Source organism: Triticum aestivum, chromosome 2B (genome assembly GCF_018294505.1).
Source record: "Triticum aestivum cultivar Chinese Spring chromosome 2B, IWGSC CS RefSeq v2.1, whole genome shotgun sequence".
NCBI lineage: Eukaryota > Viridiplantae > Streptophyta > Magnoliopsida > Poales > Poaceae > Triticum > Triticum aestivum.
In genome coordinates, this window is record NC_057798.1 from 811849725 (window position 1) to 811876643 (window position 26919).

At 40.4% G+C, this 26919-nt stretch overlaps 3 protein-coding genes across 19 annotated transcripts; 1 reads left to right on the forward strand and 2 right to left on the reverse strand.

Annotated features, from left to right (window-relative positions):
* Positions 1-438: 438 nt before the first annotated feature.
* LOC123047623 (uncharacterized) lies at positions 439-4512 on the reverse strand. Of its 11 annotated transcripts, none has more exons than XR_006423050.1 (8): positions 3879-4494; positions 3342-3749; positions 2620-3266; positions 2197-2250; positions 1409-1476; positions 1251-1312; positions 1064-1136; positions 439-684 (listed from the first exon to the last, which is right to left on the reverse strand). XR_006423050.1 is itself a non-coding variant. In XM_044471212.1 (7 exons), the coding sequence occupies exons 3-7, from the start codon at positions 2655-2657 to the stop codon at positions 611-613; spliced, it is 315 nt and encodes a 104-aa protein (XP_044327147.1). In that variant the 5' UTR covers positions 2658-3266; positions 3342-3749; positions 3879-4512; the 3' UTR covers positions 439-610. The 11 variants fall into 11 exon arrangements, 1 of the variants encoding a protein (XP_044327147.1); XR_006423043.1 differs by having other exon boundaries at positions 1251-1316; XR_006423047.1 differs by having other exon boundaries at positions 1251-1316; positions 2166-2250.
* Positions 4513-6435: 1923 nt separating this feature from the next.
* Positions 6436-11130, forward strand: LOC123047624 (putative disease resistance RPP13-like protein 1). 2 transcript variants are annotated; one of them, XM_044471214.1, is made up of 4 exons: positions 6436-6630; positions 7331-9941; positions 10038-10210; positions 10590-11130. In XM_044471214.1, exons 2-4 carry the CDS (start codon positions 7361-7363, stop codon positions 10674-10676), a joined length of 2841 nt encoding a protein of 946 aa, XP_044327149.1. In that variant the 5' UTR covers positions 6436-6630; positions 7331-7360; the 3' UTR covers positions 10677-11130. The 2 variants fall into 2 exon arrangements, with proteins under 2 accessions (XP_044327149.1, XP_044327148.1); XM_044471213.1 differs by having other exon boundaries at positions 7331-10210.
* An 11705-nt stretch (positions 11131-22835) lies between these two features.
* On the reverse strand, positions 22836-26145 carry LOC123047625 (uncharacterized). Of its 6 annotated transcripts, XR_006423053.1 has the most exons (8): positions 25867-26145; positions 25228-25397; positions 24733-24991; positions 24418-24649; positions 24283-24330; positions 23740-24087; positions 23455-23658; positions 22836-23271 (listed from the first exon to the last, which is right to left on the reverse strand). XR_006423053.1 is itself a non-coding variant. In XM_044471215.1 (6 exons), exons 3-6 carry the CDS (start codon positions 25357-25359, stop codon positions 22975-22977), a joined length of 984 nt encoding a protein of 327 aa, XP_044327150.1. In that variant the 5' UTR covers positions 25360-25397; positions 25505-25535; positions 25867-26136; the 3' UTR covers positions 22836-22974. The 6 variants fall into 6 exon arrangements, 3 of the variants coding, with proteins under 3 accessions (XP_044327150.1, XP_044327152.1, XP_044327151.1); XR_006423052.1 differs by having other exon boundaries at positions 23740-24330; XR_006423055.1 differs by adding an exon at positions 25505-25535 and having other exon boundaries at positions 23740-24649; positions 25867-26136.
* Positions 26146-26919: the final 774 nt, after the last annotated feature.

Below are 26919 nucleotides of genomic sequence, written 5' to 3' on the forward strand. Positions count from 1 at the left end.
ATAAATGCATCAAACAATACATATTAACTCACAATGAAATGCTATTTTAGCATTGTTATGTTTATGTTTTTTTTATCGAAATAGATTCAGTTCAGCGAAATGTTTTTTTAGTCTCAAATGATATTTAAAGAAACTTTTGCTGCAAAATACAATTTTAGTTGTGCACATGTGTATTTGTAAAGGTAGATATAAAATTTATAAGAAAAAATGTATTTGTTTTCTTATTTAATATCATTGAAATGTTACTTGTGTCAAACATAATGGTACATATACTAATTAATATCTTACGTTGACTGAATAAATCATAAATAGCGAAAAATGTTTGGTATAACCATATGTACTAGGTAGGAAGTGCGGCTTGCCGCACCTGGCAGCACACCGCTACCGGGTATAATCATATCCAACCCGGCAAGCATTGCAAATATAAAAAATAGCAGATAAATCAATTATCACAGTAATTTCAACTTCCATCATGGATAGTCTATATATAAACCAATTATCTTATACACGAAAAGGAAATTGCGTCTACATATATAAACTAAGCTCAATGCTTTCAACACATGCATGGATACAGCCATGACGCAAGACCCTGAGGTTCTTGTAACTGGCCCTAACCTTCTCCCTGTCTGCCTCCTGAACCGAGCAAAGGAAGCAAGCAAACGAACCGAGTGATGCAACATTGAACTACATAAGAAGAGCAAGTCAAGAGAGGAAATCCAAACCAGATCACTGCACAAAATCAGTAATAAAGGCACCAATCTCATAGATCTTGTCTATGAATGAAAATTTCCTAATGTCCCAGGTTGGCACCTAATTTGTTACCACATACCAACATGAACCTTGAGCCAAAGCCTAAGACACTAACCTAAGATCTCTTGAATAATTCCAGGAAATGGACAGTGTAGGTTTTAGATAATGCTAAATTGCACGGAGAATAGTTGAGGATCACATCTTATTTCTTATTGATGTCTCTCAAAATAAAATTCACCTTTCATACTTAAATAGGCATTTCCTTAAACTAAGAGAAGCAGAGGAAGGCACAGAACTACACCATCAATCTTACCGGGTGGAGACCAATGTAGCTGTTTACGGCGGATGCACTCCACACTTTTAGGGCGGATACTCGACATGCGGTCCTGTGCATTGATTATAATGTGAAATTTAGACATGATTCATATATATTGTATTATGACGAATATTGCCAAGAAACTCTGATGATAATTATAAGTTGTCACAACAGAATATGCTACCTCTTGTCTGGGTCCTCTCACAAAGGCATGGTTCACTGCACATAATCTTAACCTCTGGGCCTCTACCTGAATAACCAAACCAATTGTCATGGAAAGCATGAAATTACCTATACAACTCAGAGGCAGCGGAGTTTACTACCCAATGTATATATGTGTACCTTCAACATCAGTGAGATAGATCGGGTTGTCGATCGTCGATCCTGTCAATGTGCTTACCACCTGAACCCTGGTAAAAGTTAAATTTAGACCAAGAGTATTGCTGTGAGCATAAAAACACAAGGAATTATCAATATCAAAGCAATACACTAACTGGTAGGATAGTGATGCACATGAAAAACTGGTATAGTGGTGATACCAAGATTAACCAATAGAACTTAGTAATTCTACCGGCTGGAAAAAGCATTCACTCATTAGGAATAGTATATGAGGCAATTATGCAAGGCAGAGCAGTATTCACATGATTAAATGGCATCACAGTTATCATAACCTCGAAATGCAGGAAGGTTTGTACCAAAATAAAGATCCGGGCAAGCTTGAACCATATAGAAACTTTTTATATATGTGTTATATTAGAGAATGAATGTTTCTAATTATCCTACCGCCTTGTTAGGTAAGAAAAGTCCATCTAAAAAACCAAACAGGGGGCTGCAGGTAAAGATGGTTTCAAACACAGGAGACCAAAAATGGAACTACTAACGATGTTAAAATAACACCCCTCCCGCCACAAACTCCCATTACTAATATTTTTAACAAGGGATTTTCTTAGGCCAGTTAGCAGCAGGATCCTCCCTCGGTTAATATACAGAATGACAAACACACTTCATGATATCTTTCCTGGAGAAATATCAAATTATATATGCCACTTCGCAACAGAACATAAATTCTACTAACAAATTCATGGAAAAGATGAGCTACAATTAAATATGAATAAGGTAGCACTGGGTACTTCTGTACAAACAATGCCCAGGGTATTGATGGCAGGAAGGGGATGGTTTATGACCTGTAGGAACAAAATGGAGTAAAAAGAAACAGAGTTAACGGATGAAACTTCCATACAAGGAAAGCAAAGCTCGAGTAGTGCATTAGTGTAACTAATATGTAGCCAACATAAAAGTGGGTGCTTATGTGAACCTGAATTCTTATGTTTTACCAAGCAAACTTATTGACCATGTATGTATTCATAGATATACATGAAACCACATTCCCAGAAATTCACCATGTTTAAAATACGAATTCAGAGAGAAATAGAAGCATGTGGTTAATAATGGGATTGCAGCCATCATGTGAGTGTTCATGTATGTCATGTCTCAAGAACATATACACTTGAGATTTTTATTTTGAGCTGAGTACATATTCTAAAGAGACATACAGTTGCATTGGTGCAGTTGAAGCTGCTGACCCTGCCATGAGCTCCCCCGACTGGCCCGAAAGCAGTAAGGTAAACTGCTACATTAGTATATGTATACATGACTACTTCCTTATCATAGCAAACAATCTAAGAATTTAAAATCCAAATGTTGTGAGGCACCATTATTTACACAAACAAATATTTCCAGCATCCAAACCAATAAGACTAAAATAATCTAAGAGTACTATCACTACAGAGCAACAATTTCTGAACTTGTTGTCATTCAAAAGTAATAATTGATGGAAACCTATCTTGCAGTGCAAGAGTTAAACTTAGCAGACCTCACAAACCAGACATGAATGCCCTGAGAATGAATTGAGACATACCAGAACCTTTTATGGAGCAGAAAGGAAGATATTGGAGTCACATATGGGTCTGAGCCAGGCACAGGCAACCTTATGTAGTGAAGCCAAAAAAAACTACCATAGTCATTCGACATTTATCATCAGAAGGAAGCAACCTTATGCAATGCAGCAATCATAATCAGAGTTGTTCGTATGCATAAACAAATACCAAGCAGGCAGTAAAATTAAACGACTATCATCATCATCCAAACTCGTCATGTGATTAGCTGCCTTGCCAGGAAGACCTAGTCAGCTTTCTTTTAGCTGCAATCAGAGATAAGATTTGTTAAAACATTCGGTGGCTACATACAAAAAAAGAGGTAGATGAAAATCCCTCACCAAAGGAAGATCTTTGGCCGCTTCACGAAAGCCTTCTCATTCTGAACAACATCAAAATGATTGCATTCTACAATGCTGATTCATAAACTAATGCACTATGCTCAATATCAGAGGTAAACATTTCAATGAAAATAAAAAGATCTGCTACATGCATCTAAATATTGTGGCATTAGCATGTCACAAGACACTGGATTTCTGTCAAGTGGCTTTCAGGCAATGTCCACTCTGCAAAACAATGGGGAATTGAGCTTGAAAACTGAGAGAGAGGAGAGATGGACCTGTAGGTCATCCACAATTAGTACAATGGCATCCCTCCTCCCTCACTGTATCTTCTTCTCACTCCATCTCTCTCTTTCTGTCTCTAGAACTTACTGGTCGTGGTAGGCAGCGCACGCAGTCGGTTGGCAGCTGCAAGAGAGATGTGGCGCAGGCTCAGCAAGGGAAATATATGGGAAGTAGAGGAGTACTCCTGACGGCGACTATAGCCAGCACAAAAGCCAAAGATAACTAAAGGGGTAAAGTGGAGAGGGTGCTTACTGCGGCCTTGCCGGCGTCGTCGCCGATGACTTCCCTGTTCCCGGCGGCGTCGAGGCTGAGGGCGAGGGAGAAGGGTTGGCAGCCAGAGGAGTGGCTGGTGGTTCCTGCCCCTCTCGTCAATGGCGATGCAGGTGCACGCGAGGACGACGACACCGACGCCGGGGATGCCCTGGAACGGCAGTGGCCAGTCACCAGCCTTGCTCCTCGCGCTACCGCTCACGCTCGCTGTGTCCAGGGGAGGAGGCCGGGGACGGCGCTAGGGGAAGAAGCGGATCCCGCCTCTCTCGTCTTCCTCTAGATCTGGGGTTGGCGGCGCGGGGGAGGAGAGAGACGGCAGGGGCAAGCAGCGAGAAGGGGCTAGCAGTGCGGGAGAGGAGACGAGGGAGAGGGAGGCAGACGAGGCGCGGGAGGGAGAGGAGAGGAGCCGGCGGCGGTGGCAAGTGGGGATGTGGGTCGCGGGGGAGACGCCCGGTCGGCCTGCCTGCTGAGCAGCGAGACGGCGAGGAGGAGGGGAAGGCGCGACGGCGCGACGGCGAGTGGGCATGGTGGCGGCGCCAGGGGACGGGAGGCGGCAGCGGCGGCGTGGAGAATGGGCTAGGGTTAGGGGATGAGGAGCGGGGGGAAGTGAGGAGATGAGGAGAGGACGACGTTGTCGGCGCCCTATCGACACCCCTCTCCTGCGAGGTGAAATGACGAGAATACCCTTGGTGGGGCACAGAATTTGCAGGCGGTGGCATGGCGACTCTGAGCGGACGGCCAGGGTCGCTGCGAGCTCGATCGGACGGCCCGGATCGGTCCACCCGGAGATTCGACGGCCAGGACGCACTCGGGAAGACGATCCGACGGCTGAGAGGGCACATGGCCTGAGATTACTTCATTTTTCTCCAGACTCTAACAAGGGGATTTCGAGCAAGAGTGAGAGCGTACAAATATATTTATTCATAAATTCATGTCTTAAATAGTCCTCATCTTTTAATTTACCATTACTTATATGCTCAAGTTTGATAAAATATTTAAGAAATTTAATTTCAAAATGAAGACATAAGCTTTGCCTCATCTCATTAATAAAGAAGACGATTTTGCCCGTTTAATTGCGGAAAACCGGGCAAACACCGAAACAACCCACGAAAGGGCACCAACGGCCAACCTGGCCATCAACACAAAACCCACACACACAGCTGAAGGAGGAGCACCGTCGAGGCTGACCATCGGTGGCATCATCATCATTCCTCCGCGAGCTAGTGACTCCTTCTTCACCACAACCAAACCACCAAAAGCCCTCACATCAACAACCTGCACGAGGCCCGCATCGACCTATGCTAAAAAGTTGGCTACCGGGAGCATCGCCGAGACAGCTCCGACTTTGATGACGATCAAACACAGAAGAAACATACAGAGCTTGCGCCGACGAAGGTCTCCCCAAAAACCACCGAGCACCCTTAATCGTTGCCACTGATGCCCCACTGAGGCTGCTCCGACTCCATGATGAAAAGGACCATGAGAAAACCAGTAGGACACGCCGGAAAGAGCCGACTACCAAGACCCCGCCGCGACCCTGCCCAACACGCCACAACATAGTAGCCAAGCGGGACACCACACCGAGAAGGAGAGCCGCCACTCTCACAAACTACGCGAAGCAAGCATATCTAGATTTGATAACCATTCGTAACCATGAGAAAAAAGCTAATATAGGAGTTGCATTAAAAGCGGGATCAATACAATACTTTATATTCTGTGGGACCTGAAATTAAACATTTGTATAAAATTTTGGATTATGCCAAAAGATTGGATATACAATTAACTGGTTGAATTGTTGGGCTAGCCCCATGGATGCGGCCCAAAAATCATATTTTAAAAAATTAAATAGGTTGAATTATTGGTTTTAGCCCATTCATGCATCAAATTCGGATATGCCCGGTTAAAATAGAATATTATAGATCCTACCTCCTACGTGAGCCACATCGGCTCAACCATGCAGATCCTACGTGGTTTAGGCATGCGGGTAATGCTTGACCAAACTTTCTGTTCATGGAGCTACGATCAAAATTTTGGGAAGGTCATGTTTGATCCTTGACCGCCAAGTACCGGCCTTCTGAATTTGGTCATAAAAAGGTTCATGAACCAGTAAAAAAAGCGACCAAAATAAGGAGCCATATAATTGAATGCATTTCTTATGGTGCGTGCTTGAGTGCGGAAATTGTCCCGTTGCCCCAAAGATGTGAAAATGGCCCCATGACCCCAAAACGGTGTGCTATCTGGCACAAAATTGATTCTTGAATCGAAAATATTTTTCTTTGTCACGATAGCCATGTATGTAAGCTTGTTTGAACGTTTTTCGCAAAATAATAATAATAATAATGTAAGCTTGTTTCAAACACGAAAATTATCACGAAGAAATGGAATTCTGTCTAGATGCGTGTTTGGTCGGTCGACACGGCAGTGGTTTATATGGCGCCAGAATAATCAATCATTTTATGTGCAAATCATAGCACAATCATGCATGCATATGGATATGGTTGCGAGATGCCCATCCGGGCAGGGTCCCGCACATGGCGTCTTGTGCTGTGACCATGCTCTGTTGTCCTTCCGGGAAATTCCGCACAGCAATGACCAAACGGAGAGCATTTCTCTTCCTTCTGCTGCCGCTCCGTCGCCGCCGCCCATTACTAGATTGATTGAGGAAGAAGAAGCAGCGGCAGCCCAGCCAATCTTGCCAGGGCTCCCACGCGACGCAACCAGCCTGCAGCTGCAGGTATTTCTACATCCTACTTCGATTTAGTTTACTTTGGCGACAATTGGTACCTTTTCGAAAAAAAAATATAGTTCCTCTTCTCCCCTCTTCTTGTTGTTTTCTTTCTTATTATCATCAAGAAGCTTAAGGCCTTCGGTCCCCATTCATAGGAACTAGAAATTCCCTTTACTTCCCTCGGATTTCAGCCGATTTGACCGTCGATATCAAAAGACCTCTGCATTTCTCGCGTACCAGATTTTCCAGAGCAAAAATTACAAGCTTAAAGCTTCCATTTTATTAAAAAGGAAGAAAATTACTACTAGCAGATCTGCATATTTTAATAAGTACAAAAAATAAAACGATGTTTCTGCAAAATTGCAACACCTTTGTCGTATATTTTTCACCTAATTATTAAATTGACGCGCATCCGGGTCTTTTGCCAAGAGTTTCGCCCAGCCTCTACTTCATTTCTAGTCAAAGATTATTTCAAAGACACACTGTAACCTGTGTTTATACCTTCACTTTCACATGATGATCACTCATGATGTACGATTTCTCTAACATGCTGATACATATCTGCCGAAGATAATACTCCCTCCATACAATATAAGAGTGTTTTTTATACTAGTGTAGTGTAAAAACGCTATTATATTATGGGACCGAGGGTACTAAATATTATATTGCCCCCATTATGCTAATTGCATCCACTGTTTGCTCACAGGTCGAAAACATATCTCCACACCCCAGCACCATGAGCTTATCTGCCATTGGGGTCGTCAGTGCCATCAATGAGTGTGTCACTTTGTGGCAGTGGGCCAAATCTGTCATTTCATCTCTTCACTCCCGATGGAGTGGCTCACATGATCAAATTCTCCAGGATCGCGTATTGCAGCTAGAGAGTGGCCTACGACTTCTCAAGGACACTCTTCCTGCAATGCACGACCTTATTAATAAAGCTGAGTGGAAAAGCCATGAACACGGTGTGGCCAAGCTCCTTCCAAATCTCAAGGATGCAGTGTCGGACGCCGAGGACCTTCTCGATGAGTTCAGATGGTACGAGTTGAAGCTGCAAGTGGAGGGTGATGCAAACCAATCTTCTCTGCTTGACTTCTTTGGCACCGTCATTCCAGGTAGCTTTGATAAACTAAATGATGTCCAGTTGAGGCTAAATCATCTTTCAATTCAGATGGAGAATATGGGGCTCCGTGGAGTTACACAACACTTTGACAAATTAGTCAGACCAGAGACCACCTCTTTGCCAAATGAAACAAAGATATTTGGTCGTGATAAGGAACTGAAGCAGGTATTGGGATTTCTCAATGTACCATTGAATTCAAAACGCAAGAGAGCAACTTGTTCAGCCAATGCATCAACAAGCAACCTAGTTAATGATGCATCAAGAATATATAGTCTTCCTATTTTGCCATTAGTTGGAATTGGTGGTGTTGGAAAGACTACTTTGGCCCAACATATATGCAACCATCAACGAGTGAAGTCTCACTTTGAGCTGATAATTTGGATTTGCGTCTCAGACGACTTTGATGTGAAGAGGCTAACTAAAGAGGTCATACAATCCTGTAACGGAAAGGAGGCAACAACTGACAATTTGGATTCTCTTCAGCGTGCTTTGTCTAACCATGTGAAAAACAAAAGGGTATTGCTAGTCCTTGATGACATGTGGGATGATTCCTTGAAGGAAAATGGGCAATGTTGGAAGAGGTTTTGTGCACCTTTTACAAGTGTTCAAGAGGGAAGTATGATGTTCGTCACCACTAGATGCCCCAAGGTTGCGGAGGGGGTGCGCACAATGGAGCACGTTAAATTAGATGGTCTAGAGGACTCCATCTTCTGGAAATTCTTCAAACTGTGCGCATTTGGGTCTGAGAATTCTATAAATGATCCAGAGTTAGAGTGCATCGGTAGAAGAATACTTCCTAAACTAAAGGGTTCTCCTTTGGCTGCCAAAACTCTAGGACGCATGTTAAGCATGGACATGCAAGCATCACATTGGAATTCTATACTTGTGAGTGAATTGTGGGAGTTGAGACAAGAGGATACTGACATTTTACCGGCCCTTCGGCTGAGCTACATGTATTTGCCATTTTATTTGAAGCAATGTTTTGTATTTTGTGCTGTATACCCCAAAGATTACAAATTCCAAAAGGCATGCTTAGCTGAAATTTGGGTGGCGGAAGGCTTTGTGGATCCTCAAGGTCGTGTTCCAATTGAAGATATTGGTTGTCGGTATTTTGAAGACCTTGTAGCTCGGTCCTTCTTTCAAAAAGCTAGTGGTGGATACATAATCCATGACTTACTGCATGACATGGCACAGAAAGTTTCGGAGCATGACTGTTTCATCTTAAGAAATAAGAGTGAATTTGATAAAGTTCCCCAAAATGTTCGTCATCTATACGTACTCCCCAGCAATGACTTTGATGAGTCCACCTTGTTGAGACTATCCAAATACACAAAGCTGCGTACTCTAATTTGCAAGAAAAATTTAGGGAAGATGACAGGCTTTGTAATGGACCACTGGTGTACTAAACTTATGCGCATGCGTGTGATTTCTTGTGCCTACACAAACGAGTTGCCAGAGAGTATTGGAAATTGGAAACATCTTCGGTACCTTGAAATCTCCAGAGCTTGTCCTTTGAAGAGGATTCCTTCAACTTTCTGTTGGCTATATAATCTGCAGATTTTATATGCCAAGAAATGCAAGCTAGATAGCTTGCCCGGTGACTTTGGTAAGTTGATCAGTTTACAAAAACTTGAATCACTTGGATTAGCATATTGTGCCAGGAACAATACCACACTAAATCGGGATCATGCAACAGAAGCTGAACCAGAGAATAGGAAATATCTTGATGAATTGACACTGGTTCTGGGTTCAGACATGTCTCAACCTCCCACCGGTCTCAAGTCTCTATTCCTCAAAAATTATGGTGGTTCCTCTCTCCCAAGCTGGTTTCAGCCACAAAACTTGCCAAGTTTAGCATCACTTGGTTTTGAAAGTTGTGATGGACTCAAGAGCATAAACTTAAATGAGAGACCTGCAGTTGGAGGCAGCATTACAACATTTTCGTTCCTTACTGTCCTAACAGTTACATATTGTGATAGATTGTCCACCCTTGATGACCTCCTAACACAAGAATATATACCTGCCATCGAGAAAATTCACATCGAAGATTGTCCCTGGTTACTGTCCATTCCTGGTCAAAGGTTTGGTAGTTTTTGTTACCTGAAACATCTGGCGGTTATAGTATGCCCAAGTATCAACTGGCAAAGCGGATTGGTGTTGCCATCATCTCTCCGAAGTCTCAGCTTACTAAAATGTGGGGATATCTCTCCACATGTTCCCAGCTGCCTAAAGTACCTCACATCTCTTGTCTCACTAAACATTGATGGTTTGCGTATAACATCCATTCCAGGCAACATTTGGCGCAGAAATCTTGCATCACTTGAGGAACTAGAGATTTCAGATTGTCCTGACCTAGTTTCAATTGGTGGAGCAAAGGCAGTTGCAAAAATAAAGAGGGTGTTGATATTGAGGTGTCCAAAGTTGGAGGAAGCGGAGCAGATCAATAAAAGAACCCACCTAAAGGTATTTGTGCTTACGCTTGTTTCCTGTCCCTCTTTTGTTCGAAATTCTCTATATGCTGGAAATAACTCATGTTTTACGGAGCAGCAATCCAACTTAAATCGTTGTCACCAAAGTATGCTAGACTTACTTGTTGATGACACCTACATGTAATGTATGTCTTGTTTCTATTTGTAGTTCCAATGTTTAGTTTGTATAGGATCTTGATCTGTTAATATTTTCGTGAAGGAATTTGTGATTCTTACAGTAATACTACCATCTAGGTGAGATTTTGAAAGTACGTGCTAACCTGAAGATGCATGAGTGTTAGGCATGCATGTTAAGTCTCTCTCAAATTTGCACCACTGACCATGTTTTGTTCTTCAATGTGAACAAATGACAGGCCAGCATGCAGGAATCCGTAGCTGCATTATTTGGACGTTGGAAGGCCCGAGGACAAGGAAACTTACTTGTCAGTGACAATGAATGAAAAATGTGTTGTTTACGGCATGCCTTGTCTTTCTCTCCGTGGCCGCTTCTCCCTTCTTTCTACCGTTTCATTCCATCAATTATTTCCCATATTTGTCCTGATAGCTATCAGTTCCCAATTTGAAGAATCCTAGGAAACTTGCTGTAACCTGTGAAACAACAGAGAAGCGCATCTCTAAGGAGTGCGGCGTTTCAGCACCCGGGCTCATCTGAAAGTTTCAGCACCCGGGCTCATCTGAAATTGTCCTGATAGCTATCAGTTCCCAATTTTTTTAATTTTGTTTTCTACTTTTAATCGCGGTACTGTTCACCAGATTATCGACCACTAAGACATGTTTTATTATGTGTACAAATGTTGTGTGTTTTGGTGTATCTTAACTCTGGAATGTGTTAAACCTTCCATGCCTGCATCTGGCTGTTAAACCTGGAATAAAACGGTAGCTTGTGTTGCTTCATGGGTTTTGCTTGTGTTGTCTTTCTTCTTCGGCTTTCAGATTCTCTGCTCAGTGAAGAAATATTACTAGCAAGTTTGTTGTAGCAGTTTGCAACGGGCAGATTTTTACGCCTCAGATGGATTATTTCGGACTGTCACATAGTGAAAATTAATGCCCTTTCTGGGTCATAGTGAAAATTAGTAGCAAGATTTTTTCGGACTGAGCTCTTTTTTTCTTGGGAGGGCACAAGTGTGTACCAGTGTATTGATAGCAGAGTTTGCAAAGCAGATCATCAATCAGCACAACTCTGTTGGGATTTCGCACGTCAAATCACGATGAACAAGCGCACAAAAAACTGATAGCGCCCTTTGTTTCCCTCTTTTTATTCCTCAATTTTCTGGTCTTGTTTCTCGGTTACAAAACTCACGGCCGGGCCTGCGTATATATACTCCTAGTCCTACACGGACACAACTTCAAATTAGCCAGAACTCAAACCTGCTAGCTTGCACATAACTAGCACTTATCTACAACTTATCAGCCTTTGCCAATCCTAACCAGACTCGGATTATTGTGCAAACAACTCGGGAGAAGCCAGCTGCAAATCCAGATCGCATAGCTGCAAATGTGCAAACAACCAAAGCAGGAAATATTTTATTTATTTGTTTATTTATTTATGCACAGAAACAACGACTAATATTGAACATACAATGGAAATGCACCCAGTAGTGTGTCATGGACATGGGTTTATTTTGTGGAGAATAGTACGTATTCTGTTTCCATATTTCCCAGCTCAAATGCAGACTCAATGGATAATTGAACACACACAAACAGAGCAGTTGGCGACAAAATCCATCGAGGATAGATTGTTATGGAGCTGATGGTGCTGGAGGATGATCTCTTGCAACATCGCCATGGCTTGCAGAGTTTCAGTTTTAAATACAAGTAGTCCACTTCCCACCCATTAAGCGAGACCTTTGTCTTGCATTAAGCGAGACGGTAGCGGCTCCCGCGTCGAGCGATTCAGTGTCGGGCCGGCCCACTAGAGCACCATTTCATTAAAAAATCAGAGTTAAAAATGTGTGTGTGCGCGAGGGATCAAACGGCATTTCCTATTTGGCGCCACAGGCGCCAGTTAACATGCATTTTGTTAACTGGCGCCTGTGGCGTCGGTAATGGGCCGGCCGTCTAGGCTCCGGTTGACCATTTTTTTAAAAACAATTCTGTGCACTTTTTTTAGATTGATGAACTTTTTTGAATATTGATGAACTTTTTCTAAATTTAATGAACATTTTGTCTTGAAAATGGATGAACTTTTTTTTATTTATGAACATTTTTTCAGTTCCATGAACTTTTTTTCAATTTCTATGAATTTTTTTAAAATTTAATGAACTTTTGAAAAATTGGATGAAATTCTTTTCATTTTGAATGAACCTTTTTTCAAATTGATGAACTTTTTCAAAATTTGTGAATTTTTTTAAGGATATGAACATATTTTTTCGAATGGATGAACTTTTTTTCTTTAAATCTGAAAACTTTTCGAATACAAGATTAACATTTTTCGAATACAAGATTAACATTTTTTTAAATACATGGTTCCTATACACACTTTTCAAACTTTTCATATGTTTGATTAACATTTTTCAAATACAACATTACATTTTCTAATACATAGGCGCACCATCAAAAGAATGCCACATAGGCTTAATCTGGAAGCGAGGCCCAATAGCTTCCCTCAGGCTTGTTAGCGATCGGATGGGGGAGCTCCTATGCGACGCTAATTGCGTCCAAGTGTCAACGTTTCGCACAGGCGTGGCTAACCTGGGCCGGCCCATTTGGTATGCGCAAGATGAAAAAACGCCAAAATTGAAATACGCTAGTGCCGGGATTCGAATGACTTCACGATCCCGAGCGCGCTACGCTAGCCGCTGTAGCCAACTACCCCTTGTGCTAAATTTGCAGCGCTACTCTAAAAGAAACAAGCAACTGCGTTTAAACTTGAAGTTTCTAAGAAATCCCAAAATTGCAAATGATAATTTTTTTCAAAATGACAAGAAATTTTGTAACAAACACAAACTTTTTCCCAAAAAATGAACCAACATTGAAAACAAGAAACATTTCTCAAAAATGCAAACAATTATTTCAAAATTCAAACATTTTATGAATTTAGGAACAAAAATTTAAAACCTGAACTTATTTTGAATTTCTGAGAAAATATGTAAAGCTAGAACATTCTTTCAAACCACAAATATATTTTAAATTTGTGAACAAAAATAAAAATTCAAACAATTTAGTTGAATTTCAGAACAAATTTTCAAAACACGAACAGTTTTCAGCGCAACATTAAAAGAAACAACAGCGACAGCGATAAAACTTGAAGTTTCTAAAAAAATACCAAAATTGCAAACAAGAACATTTTTCAAAATGTGGAACAATTTTGTAACAAACACAAACTTTTTTTTGAAAAAAGGAATAAACATTGACAACAAGAAACATTTCTTAAAACTGGAACAATTATTTCAAAACTCAAACATTTTATGAATTTGCGAACAACATTTTAAAACCTGAACATATTTTGAATTTTTGAACAAATTTGTAAAGCTAGAACATTATTTCAAACCCAAAACAAATTTAAATTTTGTCAACAAATGAAAATGCGAACAATTTTTTTGAATTTCAGAACAAATTTTCAAATTCATGAACAAAATTATAAAAAATTCATATTTTTTTATCTTTTCTGAATTTTCGAACATTTTTTGAAAGTAAGTGAACAAATTTTGATATACTTAAATTTTTCTGGAATTTCTGAACAAAATTTGGGTTGAGGAAGAAAATCTGGAAAGTTGATTTTTGTTAAAGAAATATGAACATTTTTTATTTTCAGAAAAGTCGGTAAAAAATAAAAAAACATGAAAAGAAAATTGAAAGAAATTAAAGAGAAAAGAAAACAAGAAACAGAGAAAAAGAAAAAGGTCAGAAAAGTGAAAAAACAGGAAAAAGAAAAACAAGAAATTGAAAGGAAAAATAAAAACGGTTCAGGAACCTTCTAGAAGGTTCCCAAAACCTGTAAAAACCGGCTGGGAATCCTCTTGAAGGTTCCCAAAGCCGGCCCAAATCTCTCGATTGATTGACTCGCGTGTGCGTTTCCCCGACTGTTTGACGCAAAATGCGTCAAATAGGGTTTTCCATCGGATGGAGAAGGATGACCGGTCACATGATCTGATGACCAAAAAGGCACAAGACATGAGAAGTTGAAAGGGCAACCCAGTTTAATGTCCTAATAATAAAGAGCACACCCCTATAACTTTATTTATTTATAGTTAAGTTAAATAGTTATGCACACTAGAAATCTATGTCAAGATATCGGTTAGAGACATGCCTTCTTGAGATTTCTACAAGGATATTGAAATAGTTTTGGAGATATAAAAACCTTTGTAACGCAACAAATATGCATGCTAATTCGCAAAGGGATGTTTTTTTTTCCTTATTATGTTTTTAGATCAAAGGATAAATTCAACCAAGGTTCTCTTGTCAATATCTCAAACAATATTCTAAGAAAAAGATGAGCATAAATTTTGTTGCAAAATTCAATTACACTTGAGCACATGTGGATTTCCAAATATAGATATCCGAGTTATAACAAAGAACTAATGTTTAGCATCAATGTCGCATTACTAATTGTCCGACATATAGTAGAAAACATAGTAATCATATATAGCTAAAAAAGTTCGGTATAAAAATGTATGTGCGGGCGTCCGGGCGTGCGGGCATGCGGGCGAGTACTTTTAATAAATTATTAGACTAGATAAAAATTATATATGTGCGGTTTAGACTTGACAATGTCCAATAATGACAAGTAAATTAATATTATGCAAATCAATAAGTCATCTCGATTACAACGATGAAACATTAAGATAATAGAGAGAGGGACATGGACTCGTCTTCAAGTTTCACTTCGGTCACTGGACTTAGGAATAACCAAAATACTGTCAGAAAGTTCAAACTGCATTATTTCAGAAAGTTCAGAACTACATGTATGCATGTAATGTACCCTTGAAGTGGCATTTAAGGTGCTACTGTTGTTCATGAATAACGGTGCCCACAGACTGCCCAGGAAGCTGCTGTCAATGCCACTGGAGCTGGAGTTTGCAGCACCGTTGTCCGCTGCTACTCCAAGGCTGTACGCCACACTGAAGCAGCATACATACATGACCAATATAATTATCATGATGCCAAGTTAATTTGAAGGAAATATACCAATATGAAAACCTTTTGATGTTTCTTATCATACATTGGGCGTCATCGATGCCGGGAAAGAGAAGCTGACAAAGAACCCCAACAACACCATGGCTAACGCCGACAGAACCGAGACTAATTTCATCCTCACTGCATATATTATTCAGTCACCACGAAAATTCCAGGAAAGAACACGAATATATATATATATAACAAGTTTCTGATTCTGCAAGGCAGATGCTTACGAGATCGATCGATGAGGACCCCTGCTTCTGGTGCGGACTCGAAGGGCAGGAAGAACAGAGGAACGTCTCTGTGATTTATGCCATGACATTACACGATCTACTGCGATCACCACGGCGACGACCTCCAGATGCAGCCACCTACCGATCCCGTGCAAAAAAGAATTCAAAGACCAAATCAAGCTACATCTGTATGTATTTACATATCCAACGACTTGATAATTCTTATGCAGCTTCCCTTTTTCTATGGAATGATATAAATGTAGAGAAATTTTGGCCTACCGCATATTCTGGGTGCATTCCTGGCAACCGTCCACGAGTCGTGAAAAATCAAAAACCTACACAAACCTCAAAGAGAATTAGCTGAAAGAACACTATGAAGTTTGCTTCACCTGATATGCACGCAACAATTATGATTTGTCTCCTTGCAAACTAAAATATATGCATCATCATATTTCATCTTGTTTAGTAAAGTTGCAGCCTTCACAATGACAATTAGCAGATTCAGTGCAAATCCGTAAGCACATATGTGACATGAACCGCCGAGATACTACCCTTCAGCACCTACATGGCGAAGTTCAGATAGCATCAACATTTCAAAACTAACGACTGTCAAGTTCCTAATAATTAATGAAGTCCCACAACTACCACATTCTAGCATCTAGGATTCATTGCCACATTATGCACACAGAGACTAAAAGAGGCTGGCAGTACAATACTTTGGTTCATACATTAGCTATAGTATATGTTGGCCGACAGCATCAGGCAAAAAATTTGAGGTCGATGTCGGCCATGACTCCCCAACGGCCCCAGGCCGAAGCGGCGGGGTAGGCGCCATCAGGTTGTGACCTTCGAGGCTTAGTGCCTTGCTCCTCCTTCGCCCAATTCACCGTAGGAGATTAAATCAAAGGGGGGAGAGGAGGCAAATCAGGTTAAAGAGAGGTGTGGGTACCTGCAAGGGAGGGATCGGCGCCTCCTTCTGGGCTGCACCTTCAAGGCTTCAACACGGGGGCGGCGGCTGGAGCACGGGCGAGGAGCGGCCGCACTTGGGGTCGCTGCTGAGGGCAGCAGAGGGAGGTAGGAGGTGGAGGCTCCATGTGCTGCGCGACGGGGCGCGTCGGCGACCTCGGCCATGGTGGGTGGGAGACGAGGCGAGAGGGAGGGGAAGGCGTCAGAGGAGGTGTGGCTTGCGGGGCGGGGAGGCGCCGGCGGAGGGAACCCTAGCTGGGAGGAGGGAACGAAAGAATGGGGTGCGAGTGTTTGTTTTTGTCCTCCCTCGCGACAGTAAAACCTGCAGATGTGGCACGAGCGAGCGATCGACCTTGATGCACACCTTATTGTTTTGGATAAAGGCATTGGTTTGTTGTCGAAAAAAAACTGTAATGTTCTCATGGGATATTTGTGTGCAAGTTAGTCCAATTTCAGTTTAAAAAAGTTAGTCCACTTCCCACCCATGGAATCGCTGAAAGGAACGCGAGCGCTATGTCTTGCACTAAGCGAGATGGTAGTGGCTCTGGGAGGCCCTAGTCAGCGCCTTAAGCGCCGCTGAAGCGGGCGCTCACAGGAGAATCTTAGTGGGTCTTGCAAGGGAATGGCTATCACTATACCATTCAGCTGCTAGCGACTTAATGCAGCGTGCATTCTTTAAGAACTATTTTAGCCACGCTATTTGGATTAAAACAAGTTCACTAATTTGAGAAAAAAAAGTTCACCAATTGACCGGTTTGACCAATTGACTGTTGACTGTTCATAAAATATGTGTATGTTTTTTGAAAAATCATCCACAAAATAAAAGTTCACGGGTTAAAAAAAAGGTTGACGGATTTAAAAGGAAAAACTCACAAAAATGGAAAAGGTTCACCAATCTTCAAAAAATCATCAATTTTGGAAAAAGTTCATTCGATTTGAAAAAAGTTCATTAACTTTGAGCAAAAGTTCATCGAATCTGAAAAGGTTCATCGGTTTTGAAAAAAAATGTTCATCAATTATGAAAAAAGATTCACGAATTTTACAAAAACACGCATTAAAATAAAACAAGAAATGATGAGAAAAATAAAATAAAAAGAATAAAGGGAACTAAAGAACGAAATAAAAATTAAAAACCGAAGTATCTGTGCACCAGCGGCTTTTTTTTTTGAAGCTCAAAACTTTGATTATTCAACTCTCCCCATTGGGGATCTCGTCCGAAATTACATGCAAAATAAAGTCTGGGGGCATAACCGGCCACTCCAAGGAACGATTATTAGAAACAGCTTCCCTAGCTAAAAAATGAGCAGCCCGATTAGCTTCTCTTCTTACCCATGCAATCTTCCACTCCTCCTTTGCCTCCATTATCCTCTTGGCCTCCTCCACGATCGGCCCTAGAGGTGACAGATCCTTCTCCTTGCTTCCCAGTTTGCCTACAATCTCTTTACAGTCCGTCTCAATGAACACTCATGGAATATTGTGAGCTTCCGCTAAGATGGCAGCTCGACGGCAAGCATGTAGTTCAGCTTTCATTGGATCATTGCACCTCGGGAGAGAGTAGCTAGCACTTGTAAAATACGCACCGTCGTGGTTTCTGAGGACCACACCAGCTCCTCCATCTCCCGTCTTCGCCGTAGCACCGTCAATATTGGCCTTGACCCATCCTTCTTTCGGTGGCATCCACCTCTCAATCATCCTCGTATGTCCGGCTTTGCTCCTGCGCCCGTGTATCGACTGCCATTCCACTATTAGGTTAAGAACTCGCCTCGCTATCGTGCACCAGCGGCTTGATGACCAGGTGGTTAGAGCTGAGCGTTCGCGACGAAGGAGTTGCGGGTTTTGATCCGCCTGAACCGCTAAATAAGATGCACCAGCGACTCTCAAATCAAGGGCTACAGTGTCGGGACGGCCCATTAGAGCATTCTTTCAGAAAAAACACAGTAAAAAACGTGTGTGCGAGAGGGATCAAACCTGGGATCTCTACACCACCATCAAATTTGTGTCTACTACATAGGGCGCGACCTACTAGAAGTAAACAACACCGGTTTTTATACTAGTTTGGTTTTTTCCTGTTTTATTGTTCCTTTCCTTTTCTCTCTTTTTTCTTCATTTCTATTCGGTTTTCTCCGGGTTTTTTCTTTCCCCATTTTATTTTTTTTGTTGATGCTCTTATTTTCTTCTTCATTGTTTGTTTTTCTTTGTTTCTTTCATTGTTTTTATCATTTTTTTCTTTTCTTAATCATTTACCATCTTTTATGCTTTGGTATTTTGTTTCCTTCTTGGTTTTCAATGCCTTTTCCGTTTTCTTTGTTTTTTTTCTTTTTTCTTTCCATTTTTTTTGTTTTGTTTTCATTCTTTCTGCATTTGTTTCTTCGGTTTTATTTTTCACGTTTTTTTCTTTGGTCTATTTTGTTTATTTTTTGGTTTTATTTTTCACTTCTTTTTTCTTTGGTCTATTTTGTTTCTTTTTTGTTTTTATTTTTTGGTTTTATTTTTCATTTTAGTTTTCATTGTACATTCCTATATATGTGAACAATATTTTTCTAATACATGTTTAACATTTTTAATACAAGTTGAATGTTTTAGTATGTTGTCACTATTTTCGGTACACATTTTTATTTTATTTAAGTGCTTGACTAATTTTTTTTCCAAATACAAGATTAATATTTTTTGAATACATGGTCAACATTCTTACTATACACAATTTTAAAAAAATCATATGATTGATTAACATTTTTCAAATACAAGATCAACATTTCTAATACATGGTCAATATTTTTTCTATTCACATTTAACTTTATCTAAATGATTTATTAACATTTTCTAAATGCAATATTAACATTTTTTGAACACATGGTCAACATTTTTCCTATACACATTCAACATTTAGCAAATGCTTGATTAACATATTTTCGGTACTTGTTCAACATTTTTCCAAATGTTTGATTAATATTTTTATATACATGATCAAAGAATTTCATCATATTTTTTATACATGGTCAAGCTTGTTTCTATACACATTTAACAATTTTTAAATGCTTGATCAACATTTTTCAAATACTTATTTAACATATTTGAGCTTTCTACAATGATATTGCAGTGGTTGCGAATACATAGAAATTATTTGTGTAAAGATTTGTTAGTATGGAATGATTGATTGATATATTTGCCACCAATGGTTTGCTTTGTGTGGATTGAAATGTTTAGTGTTGAATTCGATTAATATGTTCACTGTAGACATTTTTGAGTATACATAGAGTAGAAAAGTGTGAGTTGGTAATTAGAGTGGATTGATATGCTTAGTGTGGAAAAGATGTGTAAAGAAACAGTTTGATATGGTTAGTTTATAATTATGGAGTAGGTGCTTTTTGACTATGGCTTTGGGTTTTGGCCTACACTTTGCTCAACAACTTCCACTTTGGCTTATTTATAATTTTTGGTCCTGCGTTCGGAGAAACTTCCCGGGTCCTGTGAGCCACGAACTTTCGCAGCAAATGAGCAAAAGCACTCCTCCTACTCCTCCTTCTCCTCCTCCCCCCGGGTGACAGAGGAAGAAATAGCAGCAGGAGCATCACCCAGAAGATCTGGGCAAAGACGGGAAGGAGATGGGCATGGAGGGGCGGAAGTGAGCTTCGTTTCTCTCCGGATCCCCTTCCTTCCTGCAGCGCCGCCGCCAGGTCCAGGTCCAGGTGAGCGCCGCCGCCGACCCATCTTACTTTTGCTTGATTTCTTCTGCGCCTACTGTAACGGCCACTGGTATCAGTATCTAGTTGTTGTTCCTCGCCACCGCCGCTCCTATTTCTCCCCTCTTTTCCACCACAAATTCGCACCCCATCTTATTAGTAACGGGTTTACAACCTCACATCAACAACCTGAAATTTACTGGCAGAAAATCATAACCTCGCATCAGAAACCTGAAATTCACTAGAAGAGTAGCAGATCTACGCTGGGCCTTTTCACAAGGGTTTCTCCCAACTTCCTATCCATGCTGAGGAACCCTGTGCTTTCATTCTAGTAAAAGTAAAACATCTTTGTTAATATTTCCAAGCACTTCCTGTAACTTGAGTTTTAGAGTAACTATGCTTTCACCTAAATTTTACTACCTCCGTCCTGATTTATTGGTCCCCTTCGTATTTCTTGCCCAATTTTGACCATAGATTTGACTATCAAATGAGGTTTCCAATGATACTATTTTTCTGGATATATAAATTATTTTTTGGTAGTTAAATTAAAGGTGAAAGTTTGACCCAAAATACAAGGGGACTAGTAAACCCGGACGGAGGTAGTACTACATGGACTTCCTAACTTGTCGGGTCTATTGATGAGAGTTTCGCTGAACCTCGTATTGCAAGCGCCCCTGTAGTACCTTTCTTCTAGTCAAGGTCAAGTGCCTTTCAGCTTTTGTTAACAATTGCAGACAAACTCTAACTTGAGCTTATACCTTTATTTCTCTCACCTCATACTCATTTAGGACAATGTTTCTCTAACTTGTGTTGATGTCCCCCTTCAAACTACGAAACATATCTGGAGAGAGATGATAATTACCACAACAATTTGACTTGTTCTGTACTCTGACTGTAAAAATTACTCCCATGAAACTAATCGCGTCCGCTATTTTTTTACCGGACGAAAATAGGTGTCCAGACTCCAGCAACCAACCATGCGCTTCATTGGGATCATTACTGCCATCAACGAATGTGCCACTTTGTTCCAGTGGGCCAAAATTGCCATCTCATCTCTGCATTCCCGATGGAGTGGCTCACAGAACCAAAGTCTCCAAGACCGTGTATTGTAGTTCAAGAGTGGCCTACAACATCTCCAGGATCGTGTTTGCAGTTGGAGAGTGGAAGCCACTAACACAGTGTGGAAAATCTACTTACTAATCTCAAGGATGCAGTGACTGGAACAAAGGACCTTCTTGATGAGTTCAGATGGTACGAGTCAAAGATGCAAGTGGAGGGCAATGCAAGCCAACGACCTCCTTTCATGGATTTCTTTCATACCTTCATCCAGGGCAGCATCAACAAAGTGCATGGTGTCCAATTGAGGTTGAATCATGTTTCAAGTCAGTTGGAGAATATGGGGCCTCATGGAATTACACAACACTTTGACAAATTAGTCAGACTGGAGACCACCTCTTGGCCAAATGAAAAAAAATATTTGGTCGTGACAAGGAGGTGAAGCAAGTATTGGGACTTCTTAATGTATATGCAAATTTGAAACGCAAGAGAGGAACTAGTTCAATTAGTGCATCAACAAGCGCATCACCAAGCAACCAAGTTAGTAAGGAATCAAGAATATCTAGTCTTCCTATTTTGCCAATAGTTGGATTTGGTGGAGTTGGAAAGACTACTCTGGCCCAACATATCTGCAACCATCAACGAGTGAAGTATCACTTTGAGCTGATAATTTGGGTTTGTGTCTCAGATGGCTTTGATGTGGAGAGGCTAACTAAAGAGGCCATACAATCCTGTACTGGGATGGAGGCAACAACTAATAATTTGGATTCTCTTCAGCGTGTTCTCTCTGACCATATGAACAATAAAAGGTTATTGATAGTCCTTGATGACATGTGGGATGATGCCTTGAAGGAAAATGGGCAGTGTTGGAAGAGGTTTTGTGCACCTTTTACAAGTGACCAAGAGGGTTCTAACAATGATCCTGAGTTAGAGCGCATTGGTAGAAGAATACTTCCTAAATTGAAGGGTTCTCCTTTGGCCGCCAGAACTCTAGGATGCATGTTACGCATGGATCTTGAAGCATCACATTGGAATTTTATACTTGAGAGTGAACTGTGGGAATTGAGACAAGAGGAAGCTGACATTTTGCCTGCCCTTTGGTCGAGCTACATTTATTTACCACTCTATCTGAAGCAATGCTTCGCATTATGTGCCGTGTACCCCAAAGATTACAAATTTGAGAAGGCATGCTTAGCTGAAATTTGGGTAGCAGAAGACTTTGTGGAACCTCAAGATGGTGTTCCAATTCAAGACATTGGTTGTCACTATTTCAAAGATCTTGTAGCACGGTCCTTCTTTCAAAAGGTCCGTGGTGGATACGTAATCCATGATTTGTTGCATGACATGGCACAAAATGTTTCAGAGCACGACTGCTTCATATTAAGAAATAAGAGTGACTTTGATAAAGTTCCCCAGAATGTTCGTCATCTGTATGTACTCCCTAGCAAGGACTTTGATGATTCTAGCTTGCTGACACTATGCAAGTACACAAAGTTGCGTACCCTAATTTGTGAGAAGAATTTATAGAGGGAAGCAGGCTTTGTAATGAAAAAATAAAACATAATGGAGCGATGTAAATAACAACAGGCAATGTACGATCTCATACAGATACAGCAACAGTACTCTTGTCCCGTCGTATACCAAATGGACCAAGTGCGCTAGAAACACATACCGTACTACTACCACTACTCTTGTCCTCCTTGCAGCTCGGACTGCACAGCAGTTCCTCCGTCGAGCGAATTGGGTCTGGCATACACACCAATTTTATGAACATATCTCTCCGCACGTGCAAAAAAACCAACTATAGCCCAATCGTTTTCCAAGTTGCTGCAGAAAGGAGTTCCTTGTACAAATACAAAAGGTCCATATCTATCCTCATTGGTTACCAGCATGAGCGATGTTATGACATTGGAAGTTGATAACGCATATGGACCAAATTGTCCAGAAATTTCTGTGAGAAACTCTGATGGTTCAAATTTGATCTATAAGAGAATAGAGAACAGTAGCAAGTCAGCTACTTTTTTTATGTATAACTTAAAAGAGTGTCATAGGTTACAAAACTAAGAAAAATAAATCATGCGCATCAATTTTCGATATTAGTTTGAGTGGATACTATATTTAAAACAAAGAGTGAAAATTATTATTCTAAGATTTTGTTGACTCACCGTATATTTGTTCGCACCACCAGTACCACCCCATGGACCAACACTGCGTACGTGCTCACTGTGATCGCTATATGAAAATGTAAGTGAATCAATGATATCGCCATAACGAATTGTCACACTTTTAAGACGATAGGAAGATGCTGCCCCGATGTCATGAGGAGTCCCGCCATTTCCACCCCAAGGCCCGTATGTAAGAACTTGAGACTGTAAACCAATCAAGAAATATATCGGAATATAAAAAGAATGACGAATATATAATTATAAGAGAGTAAGAATTGTAACTACGTTCTCCTGCTCCTGTTGCCCTTCTCCTTCTACAGTGCTGTTAATCGTGGTTTCTATCTGTTCCAACTGCTCCTGGTCTTCTTCTTTCTCTTCTTCTGCTGTGTTATGAATCATGGTTTCTATCTGTTCCAACTGCTCAGGTTCTCCTTCTTTTTCTTCTTCTACTGTTCTGTGAGTCATGGTTTCTAGCTGTTTCAACGTATCGATAATAGACCCTATAGTGGGCCTTTTGTCTCTGTCATGCTCCAGGCAATCTAATGCAATTGTGATACATTTCTTGACTTGCTGGCAGTATTCTTCCACATGCTTTGATGTTCCCTCTATCCTTATCCTCCAATTCAAGTTTACCTACAAAATGGTATTTAAACATGACACAACTGATGATGTTAGTACTAATTTAAGCAACTCCATTATTATTGATCACATAATTATGCCCGTATAAGTTCAGCAAATTTTTGGCAAGGCATGTCTTCATATTTGCTATGGCCATCACGGCCTGCAATTATTTGTATGATTGTGACGCCTAAGCTGAAAACATCATACTTGTCAGAGATTCTGCCCTTCTCTATGTATTCTGGTGGCATGAAGGGACTGCAGGATACAAAAAAGTTACATGTTTTTTCTGTAACAATATTGATGAAAAGAAGTTGATCACATGATCATGAGGTATGAACATACGGTGTTCCGATACAGTGTTCCGCGTTATGGCTTTTTGCTGAGTTACTAATGAGTCTTGACAGACCGAAGTCACAAATTTTTGGCATCCAGTTCTCATCCAACAATATGTTTGCAGGTTTTAAATCAAGATGGTAAACTGCTCTTTTGGTTCCATTGTGAAGGAAATTTAGACCCTCACAAATCCCGACAATTATTTTGTAACGTTCGTACCAATCAAGTCCGCAGGATTCGTCTGTAGAGTTAACATAAAGTTGTATTACCAAGATGTATATTTATACTTTAGAAGTATTAACTCTATGTAAAGCACGATCATACCAGAAAGATATTCGTCGAGGCTTCCACGGGAAAGGTACTCAAAGCAGAGAACTCTTTCTATCACGTCAGCCACGACAAGTCTTCCATTGTATACATTAACTTCATGTTTTGTTTGATAGCAGTAGCCAACTAACTTGACAATATTTTGATGTTGGACATGCACAAGACTAAGAAGTTCATTGTTAAATTGTGGCTCATCAGCAAGGTGCTGTATCATTCTAAGCTTTTTCACAGCAATTTCTTCTCCATTATACATTCCCTGTCAAAACAAAAAAAAAACAGATTGTATTCATGGGTTTCTTGTACTGTTATCATTTCAGAAACATGAAATCTGTTGAAACGCCAATGGTGGGGATTTTTATTAAAAAAATAAAGCATATCAGGGTACACAGAGTAGCAGTGCGTCGAACAGGCAATAGGCAGGTCAGGGTTCAATAGCAGATAGTATTGCACCAGAGAAGAATGAAAAATAGAAAATCAAACTATTAATCATACCCAGTAAACTTTTCCAAAGCCACCTTGACCAAGCATTCGCTCATCTGAAAAGTTGTCTGTAATTTCTTCTAACAACGCATAAGGTATGGCCTTTGGCACTGCACTTAGTATATGCTGCAAACTGTTCGCCATGGTAATTTATCTCCGAAGAACTTTGCCCTTGTACCTCTCTAGAATTTCAGAAATATTTCAATATCAGAAAACAACAAGAACCTAGGGAGATTAATGCAAAAAAAAGCGAGCAGCTTCTCACCAACGAACCATTTTCGCACCTTACCTTTTTTTTTGCGAATATTTTCGAACCTTACCTATATACAAGGAGAGATCATTAATGGTTTAAGACCATCCGTAACACATATATATATAGAACGCTTGGCCGACCAAAAAGTATGATATATATACCACCCAAACATTTGTATATACTACATACTACACGTAAATACTCTTGATTTTGATAGATACTATATACAATATACAAAACTCACATGAGGGGTAGGAAACATTTGTTGTACTTTAAAAACATGAGGGTAACTCACATAAGGGCACCAAAAAGTACGATTTATTATTACTATTTGCAATGGAGATCTTTAAAAGAGTAGAGGATGGAAGTTGTTGGAAAAGATAGCTGAGAAGTTTTACTTTAGCCGTAGTAGGGATGGACGATCGCTGCGTCGGGAAAGAAGATGTTGTTGGAACAGTGGAGCTGGAGCACACAAAGGGCGCCCGACTGTTGAGCCCGCCGGGAGCCGGAGCACACAAAGCACAAGTGTCGGAGGCTTGGTGTTGGAGAAATGGGGAGGACCTGTGAGCTCACCAAGCTCAAAGCTCTACTATATATATATATATGAGCAGCCGGAGATAGAACCCAATTTCTGTGGACGTTTCTCGGTACTGTTGTTTCCGCAAAACATCGTCCGGCCGGAAAGGGAGAAGAGTCAGCAAGATCAAAACCCGATTTTAAAAGACCAAGTCTGGTATTCCCCAAGTCTTACTGTCACTGTCCGCATTGATGGGCGAGCGCTAATCAGGTCTGTCCCCGCGGTCCCGCGTACTTATTATACCACACCGCAAACGAGAGACCACTCCAACTATGACAGGTGACCGCACACGCTGCTGTTTTCCCTTCCATCCAAATCTTATCTCATCCCTCTTCACCCTGCGTTCGTGATTTCAAAGGAGGGAAAAATCTAAAGAATCGATAAATTAAAAATACCAACATGGTAAGCATCATGATCATTATCATAGCAGCAACTATTCATCATATCACTTCTCATAAACAAGTAACAATTCATTCACAATATTGAAGTAAAACCTTTGGGATAATTTGGATGCTTGTTGATTTGATTATGTGCAGAAACATAAACTTTTTTATGCAGTAATTAATTTTTTTTCTCTGTAATAGAGCGTGATAAACTGCTGAATTTTTTACATAGTATTGGTTTATAAATTGTCTACGTTGTCCTAAGTTTTTAGAATTTTATGAACTACACGACTATGACAAAAAAAATGTATCTTTACGTTCCCTCTACGAAGGGCCTATCTTCTATTTTTTTTTTATCTTCTATCCTTATACAAGAGTCATGGTGATCTTCACTTTTCCTTTTTATACTTTTTCCTTTGACAAGCACTGTGTGTTGGAGAGATCCGGATATATATCCACTCGGATGTAGGTTTTCATAAAATATTATTGTT

Excerpts from the sequence above, each read along its gene's own strand:
- LOC123047623 (XM_044471212.1), bottom strand. The coding sequence starts at position 2,657 with ATGGCAGGGTCAGCAGCTTCAACTGCACCAATGCAACT. Across the intron at positions 1,313-1,408 it reads CTATCTCACTGATGTTGAAG|AGGCCCAGAGGTTAAGATTA; the intron begins GTACACATATAT and ends TTATTCAGGTAG. Across the intron at positions 685-1,063 it reads GCTACATTGGTCTCCACCCG|TTCAATGTTGCATCACTCGG; the intron begins GTAAGATTGATG and ends CTTCTTATGTAG.
- LOC123047624 (XM_044471213.1), top strand. The coding sequence starts at position 7,361 with ATGAGCTTATCTGCCATTGGGGTCGTCAGTGCCATCAATGAGTGTGTC. Across the intron at positions 10,211-10,589 it reads ATAAAAGAACCCACCTAAAG|GCCAGCATGCAGGAATCCGT; the intron begins GTATTTGTGCTT and ends AACAAATGACAG.
- LOC123047625 (XM_044471216.1), bottom strand. The coding sequence starts at position 25,359 with ATGGCGAACAGTTTGCAGCATATACTAAGTGCAGTGCCAAAGGCCATA. Across the intron at positions 24,088-25,227 it reads GCTTTGGAAAAGTTTACTGG|GTAAACTTGAATTGGAGGAT; the intron begins GTATGATTAATA and ends ACCATTTTGTAG. Across the intron at positions 23,272-23,454 it reads GTGGTGCGAACAAATATACG|ATCAAATTTGAACCATCAGA; the intron begins GTGAGTCAACAA and ends ATTCTCTTATAG.